An 8578-nucleotide genomic window follows, 5' to 3' on the forward strand; every position below is an offset into this window, starting at 1 on the left:
CCGGACAATATTGAATCTATGCAAATACTGACAATGAGCTAGCAACAGTCCACATAAAAGTGGACTGTGAATAGTTAGTCATAAGGCCAAGATCTAATAGTTGGTCATTTATGCTTCTCCTTCCCCTTCCACTTGACGATGATAACCAAATATATATAAGGACATGCTTTAGAGACATACGAGAGCATAAAACATTCTAAATCATTATAAAGACATTCTATATCATTAAGAGCATAAAACATTCTAAATCAATCTACATCATATTCAAGAGCATTAAACATTGTAAATCATTCTACATCATATTCAAGAGCATTAAACATTGTAAGTCATTCTACATCAAGAGCATTAGACATTCATCATATTCTAAGACATTCTAAATCATTCTGTATCATTCTATTTCATACACGACCACGACTGAAAGGGAATAAACTCTTCTAAAATATAAACGTGTTGACTCCATTATACGGAATCCAACAGTACTTTATTCGTTTCTCTACGTTTTGTCTCGCGGAGGTGAATCGACTTGACAAATAATAAACAGCTCGTTTCGTACCCGGACGCCGGTGGAAGAAGTTTACGGAAATCTGGATTCGCGATGAACTTCTCTCTGCTTTTCTCGCGGAGTGTAAAGCTTCTCGCAACTTTTCCAACGGCACCGTGATACAGAAAGTAACCTCGGTCCTCGGTTAATTATCGAAGTTGAACTACGGCAATAATTAATATTCGTTTGTTGCGAGTTGTAACTTGTAACTGAAACGTGGGCTAACGCGAAAATAACACTGTATAAATAAAAAATAGCTTTTCAGAGCTCTGCTAGATTTCTCGAACCGTAAAACAAATGTGCCTAAAACAAAATAATCTTCAAATTTTCATCAACGCAACAATAAAGTCGTAGAAGGAAGAATGGAAAAATGCAAGACCTACCAAGCTACGTAAAAATTCGTAAAAGCTAGCTTTATGACTGAACAGAATAACAAGAATAAAAATAGGTTACAAAAACTGGACACATTCCTATCTAATCACAAACACAGAACCAAATATTTGTGACACGTGCAATTGAACATATATTAATCGCTCGTTCATAAATAACAACCTTACAGACTCGCTCAAAATGTTGCAAAAGGAAGATCCCGAGGGAAAAAAGTCTTAGAATTTTTGACAGATGTAGCAAATTGTATCATTTATTATAGTCGTATCTGCCTTAATCATAAAATCCATTGTGGTCACTAACAACCCCTGAATTATAAATAAATGTAAATAAAATAAAATAGATTATTCTTTGATTAAGTAGATATAGAAGAAGCCTCATTGGCACGCGTGGTATGCATAATTTGTCTGAAAAGAGAAATTCTCCTCTCTATTTACTAAAATGAGAGAAGAATCGTAGAATCGTAGCTGACGATTCATAGAGATGCAACGAAACGTTTCGAAAGTTTTATTGAACGTGCAACGATTCACTTGCACCTGAAGCAACTTTGAAATTATACGTCCATGAAAAATTGTTCAATGGATGAAAAAGTTGGTACGGTTTCGAGGGAGGCGATAATCAAAATATGGCGATAATAACGATCGACTCTCTCGTGCGTTGCAGATACTGGACAACGACCGGAAGCGGCCAGATGGTGACCGACGTTCCGCGAGACAACAAGGCGGCGATCATGGACAGCATAGCCTCGTCGTACGCGTTGCAGAGGCAAAGACTCGCCTCTGCCGCGACAGCCGCGCCAAGAATCTCGAAACTCGAGGGGAAGATCGGCTGGCCTTACTACCAAAAGTACAAACAAACGGCGGAAGCGCAGAAGGCTGAAATTTTCGAGGACATCCAGAGGAAAATGGCGAACGCGACCGGAAGCGGCCGCTCGTGGAACTCCACCGCGGCCGACATCGCGACGACCCAACGTCAGCACAGGCTCAGAATGAAACATCATCGACTAACGTCCAAAGGGAAACGCTTGAGAACGCGTGAGTACGAAGATCTCTCTCTCTCTCTCTCTCTCTCTCTCTCTCTCTCTCTCTCTCTCTCTCTCTCTCTCTCTCTNCTCTCTCTCTCTCTCTGTACTTGTGCGTTCAACCGTTCCCCTTTGAAAAGCGGCGGCGACGTGGCGCGGTTCACGCCGACAATGACCCGACGTTAATGCAATCTTTTCATTCGTGGAAATTAATGGCGAAACAAAGCTTGACAACGACGTTTTCCACGCAAACGGTCAAAGGAAACCAAGTCTCTTCTCCTTCCGTGCCTCTTTGACTCGCTGCATTCAGAGTCGCTGCCTTTGTCGCTGCGATTATCCTTTTTCTTCCTTTTTCTTTTTTTTCTTTTTTTTTTTTATTCTTCGTCGTCGTCGTTTCGTTTAACCGACGTCGCGTCCTCTTCCGCTGCTTACACACGTTACTCCGTTTGGTTAATAACCGTTTCCCAAAACGTTTGCGTTCTTGTCCTCCGGCGATTTCGAATTTCGTTTTGAAACAAACGTCGAAATTGGTCGTTAACAGACAAAAACATGCCAATCACGCACTCGTCTCTTCAATGGAGCTATTTCATTCTAAATTTCTACACTTTACGAAACTCGACTCTTGTGTTCTTTTTTTTTTTTTCCCCCAATCTTTTTTCAAGTCTTGCCAAACAGAGGAACATTTTACCGGGGAAACGTTTGGCAAAAAAATTGGGAGATCTCGCGTATCAACAACAATGTTGTTTCTTATTTCTCTCTAAATTTTTGAAAAACACGCAGAAACGTCAAACCGGGTCAAGGAAAAAGGAACGGAAAAAAAGAAAAAACGAAAACGGGGAGAAATTAAAACAGCAGAATAAATTGTAGAATACCGCGGAATGGGAAATTTTTCTTTCGTTGCTTTTTACGCAGAGGAACTGTAGAATTTTTTCTGTCAATTTTTTTCTCTACACGTGCAAACGTTTTAATAAACAATCAACAAGTTTAAAAAAAAGAAACAGAAAAGAACTAATAAAACAGAGGAACGATAAAAATTGGCGTGAAAAAGAGAGATTCCGGCAACGTGGCGTTCAACGTAATTTCAACTGCAAGAAACGAGAAAAGTAAAAAGATCCTTGAGATATTACGGAAACCAATTCAGGAAACTTGCTTAGTTTCGAGAACAACGCGTTTGAAAGTTTCTTACGCTATTTTAATACTACTAAGCATCGCATTCTTCAAAACGAGTGCAACTTCGTTAATTGTCGAACGTACAATTTCGCACGTGTGTTTCTACGATTATATCCGACAAATGCGAAAAAAGAAAATTGAATCTTACAGATACACTCTTAAAGCATCGTAAATTGAATTGCGCGTCTCATTTAAAAAAATTACACACGATCGAAATTTGCAGCATATCGTTTAAAAAAATTACATATAATACAAATTGCGAGCGTAGATAGAATCCAAAATTGTTACATAACTGCCTGCACCTTGCTAAAAGAAAAATTCTCCTTGAAATGCTTGAATGAACGTTGGCTATTCACTGCTGCAACATCGCGTCAGATGCAAATTGCTCTACTATTAAACGTAACGTGTCTTTGATGATCCTCGTTAAAACAAGCTAACGAAGTTAATGCCCGGGTTGGAACTATCCTTCGTTAGAAAACTGGCACTTGTCCTTATTGAATAGAAATTCACGAGTGTGCCGCAATATCATTACGCAGCAAACAATAAATCCAGAATTTACAATCACGTTCGATTGTTTTCGAAAATTACTCATAACAAATCAGCAAAAATAAATGAACGTGCAGTAAGTTTAAAAAAATTCCTGCACATACTTCAACTTTTCACTAAATTTTGCATTTCATTTTACATTTTACTTTGTCAAATTTTCGTGTAACCACGAAAATAGCATTAAATTTAATATACCTACTTGAACTTGGTCAATTATATTAATTACGGTACGCAAGCAATTGTATCGTTAGCAGTGCAACTTAATATTTATATAGAATTTCCCCGATAATTAATTATTTCAATTATACAAAAGGATCTCAATTTACAATATATGCAATGTATTTAATAACTTGTTATATTATACTCTATATTCACTAACGACTCATATTTCCAAAATTAATAAATTTCTATATTTCTAATTTCGAATTGCATACGTACGTCCGTCTTGATCGCCCAGTAATAGGAGAATTTTATTCCTATATCCTAAAGGAACTTATTCTACTCTCTTTGCGAGAGACTAGTATTTCTTAAAATCACAAACTCAATTTCTAGTTTCAAATGCCATCTGTCTAGTCTCAATCAGTAATTATTTAATTTTCGCAATTTCTGACAAGTACGCAATATATTTAATAACTGTTCCATTATATCCAATTTCCTTCACCAAAAAAAAAACTAATATTTCCGAAATTAATAAATTTCTAAACCTCTAATTTCAAATTACACACATCCATCTAATCTCGATCTAAGAAATTACCTAATTTTACGCGTCCAGCGCGTAATTCATTCCATTGTATTCAACTCTCTTCACCAAAAGACCAATATCTCCTAATAATTAATAAATTTCTCAACCGCCAATTTCAAATATGTATGCACGTCTGTCCAGCGTCGATCGTCAATGTTCGCATGAAATTTAGCTTGCATGGTTGCTATCAACGCAGTTGTTCGAGATCGGAAATTCATTTCGCCGGACGAAATGTTGCAGGTCCTCCGAGAGATTGCAAGGTCGGAGAATGGGGCCCATGGAGCGCGTGCAGTCGTAGCTGCGGCGTAGGGGAGACACAGAGGACGCGGAAGATCACGATAAAGCCACGGCGTGGCGGGTCATCGTGTCCACCCCTGAAAGAGACCAAGTGGTGCGGCAGCGCGAGCCCCTGCTCCGACGGCAAATCCATCCTGGACAGCTATCAATGGTAGTCGTGTGGTCGTCGGTGAAACGATCCCGTGAACGACGATGCCGTCGACTCGAGATGATTTACCCAGAACGATCCGAGAGGGAGGATGCGAGGGAGGGGAGCCTCCATCGTTCGGTGGGCTCCTCGCGCGGATGGAAATAGATGAACGCGGCTGGATCGTTATTAGTGGTCCGCTAGATTGCGTCAATAACGTTATCGTAGTCGTAGCACCAAAGATTTCGCACGGGGCAGAGACGCGTCGACATCACAATTATCGCGATCGATCGATACTACGAAGAACAGAGGGAGAAAGAGAGAGAGTGATGAACAATACTACGTCTACTCGTACACACGCAAGAGCGAGTAGCGATAGGCAAGAGCGAGTAGCGATGAGAAAACAGAGTCGAGAGCGAACCTTGGCCTACAAATCCTCAATTACCCTCAGTAGTTCGTGTTCAAATTTCGCCCGATCGAATCGACATATTTCCCCGACGTAGCAGAACAGTTTGGAAAGTTCGTGGAAAGAGGGGGAGAAACGAACGAGTTAGAAGGTGAAGGTTTAGTCGTTCGAGCGTAGAATGGCGGTTAATTCTCGACGCTTTTCTATCGCGACCCCGATCGATCGCCGATCGACATCTCGACCGTTACCTGCGCGACATTTCCTACGCGTCAGCTTGGAAACGAACGCGACCGATTCGAGAGCTCGTATCTCGATGGAGTTAGTTCACTCGCCGACTTAGCTTTCGATCCGACTCCGGTGTTGTATCCCGTGGAAACGAACGAGAACAAGTTTCGCCGTGAGACGGAAACGCCTGAGCCTGGGCCCCCCCACTAAACGGTCGAAACGAACGCGTTTGTCATTCGTAGCCTCGGCCGATCGGAAACGAGATAAAGGTTGTCGCGAAAATTCCACGTGAATTCGAGCCGGTTTACGGATTATCCCAGGATGAAACGGGAATTCCCGGACGTCGGGATCCGCTGAAACTCGGATACGGGCGTTCCAGTATATATATCCCGTCGGAGCGGAAAAACAGCCGAAAAAAAGGAGCAAAGAGAGAAGAAAGAGCAAGAAGAAGGGGGTAATACGTACGAGTTTGGCGAAGGTTCGAAAAATTGCTGGCAATTCCCCGAGGCCGAGGCGTTGAACGCAATTAGTCGACCGACCTTGCACGTGCACCGTGCTTCACCGGCGGCGCGCGTGTACGTGTATCGCGTGTGTACGTGTGACGAATGAAGAAGCCGGCGGGATGAGAAAGTTTCCCTTCGAAGTAGAAAATCCAGCGGGTGGTTCGCGTGTCGATCGGCGGTCTTAGAGGGACTTAGTCGCCGGTCCCCGGATATCCTTTTATCCGAAACTAGCTTTGCATTTGTTCGCCGCTCGTGTCCCGGAAGCTGAGAGCGTCTATTGATTCTGGACGCCGGCGTCTGTGAACTCGCCGTTTCAGACGGAGGAAATATCCGTAGGATATAAGATTATGGAAACGCTGTGTTTGAAATTTTTTAACACTTTGTAAGTTGTAATCAGAGAGAGAGAAAGAAAGAGAAAGAAAGAGTATCTCTTATTAGTCGACCGCGTAGCAAAGTGTGAATATCGATCGTTTCGCTGCGTCCGAATTTACACGACGTTGTATCGCTGCGATTCTCCATTAACCTTTTAACCGAGTGCGCTCCCTCGCTCGAGTGGCGTTCGAACGATGCGTTTCAATTTATCGATCCGGGTCTTCCCGCGCGGAAACAACAGACACCGAGTACTTTATCATCCATTGTTTCCTTTTGAAACGCTCGAATACTCGGTTAAAGGGTTGAGGGGCGCGCTTTTCTCGACGAGGAAGAGAAGTATAAACACCTTACGACGCTTGTCTCGCCCTGTCGAATTCACAAGCGAGATTTACAAAAGCGACATGAAGAGAATGCGACATGGAGAGAAGAAAAAAAGAAAACGAAAGGAAGATTCGTTTTCCCCGCGCGCCCCGCGCACTACGGTCTACGTAGCTCGTACTCGCGTGGCGCGGCAGGGAAATTTTTACAAGCGGAAAAGCAGAAACGAAAAAAAAGAAACAAAAAAAAAAAAAAAGAAAAAGAAAGAAAGGAAGGAAAAAAACAAAAAAGATATCATCAGGTACGTCTTAGAGTGAGTGTATTATATCTTAGGCGTAAAATTTAACGATAATAATTAACAACTAACGTTTAATCGTAAATTCGTTAATTAATAGGCTCTGGTATTATGGCGACCGTCAATGGTCGCGCGCGCAACGGCTTGTCCTCCTCTCGCGTTCCGTTTGTCGAGGGACAAATCCTGTCGCGTCGTTTCGAGTAATTAAAACCATCGAACGTGGCGAACGTGTTCGGAGCTAGGGGAAAGAGAACGATATACCATATTCGTTTCGATTTCATTCGACTCGTTTCTACGAAAACAGGCTTCGACATTGACACATCGCTGGGAAATCATTCGTCTGTCACCGCGTTTTTTTTTTTTTTTTTCTTTTTCTTTAAGTCAAATAGAAACTTACAATTGGAGAAATTACAAATTACATCGACACACAATTTTGCTTGATCGTGTCTTGATTGAGAATCACTATTTGCCGCTTGCTCCGATCGCTGCCGAAGAGAAAGGCGACAGTACATTTCACGAGGCCGCGAGAAGGTGGAAATAAATTTAAAAGGGAAGAATCGACAGAGTACAAAAAGAAAGAAAAAAAAAAAAAAAGAAGGAAATAGTCGAGATTTATGTCTCCGATTTTCGGACTGCGAAAGTTATACGTAATAATTCGCGGGATAAAGGGGAGCAGAGGTTTCGCGAACGAACTCGCCTCGTAGCCACGTAGACGAGAGAAAGTTGTTCGGTGAATCGTGAAATTTCTCGCGGTACAATACGAGAGACGAGAGAGAGAGAGAGAGAGAGAGAGAAGAGGGGGGGGGCGGCCTTTCGTTTCAGCGAGGAAGGAGGTAGGACCAAGCCGTCGCAGTTTTAGCAGCATTAAGGATGAACGTTTTATAAACTAAACGCTCGAGGGGACGCTTTCTTAACGAAAGTTTCAACGACACGGAGAGAGAGAAGGAGTAGTAGCTGTGCTTTGCCTAAGAAATAAAAGCGCGAGATAACAAGGAGAGGAGACGTTACCAAAGAGAACGCTCGTGTAAATGTACATCTTATCCTTTCCTGTATTCCCCGCCTTCCCAACTCCCCTTTAGCTTTTTCCGCCTCTCCTGCCCCCCCGAAACTAACTTTCTCCTCTCTGTCTTGTGCTCTTCGATCTTCCGTTCTATCCCCCTGTTCTACCACCTTTTCCCAACCCCCCAACAACGTCTCTGCGCGATTTTTCTTCCTGCCTGTTCTTCGTGCTTGTATCGTACGCATACATATATATATATATATATATATATATATATATATATAAAACTAACTTCTTCCTCTCTTTCTCTCTTCTCCCCAACGCGTGAACTGGAAGGCTCACGGAAGACAATGACAAATCAATGAGAGAGACCCGACCGGAGGGAAGAAAGGAGGATGATTCTGTACAAGTCACTGTGCATTCTAGCATCTAAGGACCTAGCCGATAGGACTAGCCGTTAAGCAAGAACATGTAGCAATGTATAACACATAAGTTTATATTACATAATAAAATCTGTCGATAAAACAAAAAAAAAAAAAAAAAATCCGTTCGAACGATATTTTTCACTTGTGACAAGTATGATGAATGGTATTCGTATATCGTAATAAAGTAGCTATTATTTCAGGAA

At 41.9% G+C, this 8578-nt stretch overlaps 1 protein-coding gene across 1 annotated transcript in view; it reads left to right on the forward strand.

The window, feature by feature from the left end:
- The window catches only part of LOC122529985, a 78299-nt gene extending 69721 nt beyond the window's left edge, over positions 1-8578 (forward strand). The window contains exons 5-6 of the mRNA XM_043656567.1: positions 1592-1962; positions 4648-8578. Of these exons, the coding sequence (XP_043512502.1) occupies positions 1592-1962; positions 4648-4859 (583 nt within the window). The 3' untranslated portion in view covers positions 4860-8578. The remainder of the gene's footprint in view (positions 1-1591; positions 1963-4647) is intronic.

This window comes from Frieseomelitta varia, unplaced genomic scaffold (genome assembly GCF_011392965.1).
Source record: "Frieseomelitta varia isolate USP_RPSP 00005682 unplaced genomic scaffold, Fvar_1.2 scaffold_317, whole genome shotgun sequence".
Classification (NCBI taxonomy): Eukaryota; Metazoa; Arthropoda; class Insecta; order Hymenoptera; family Apidae; genus Frieseomelitta; species Frieseomelitta varia.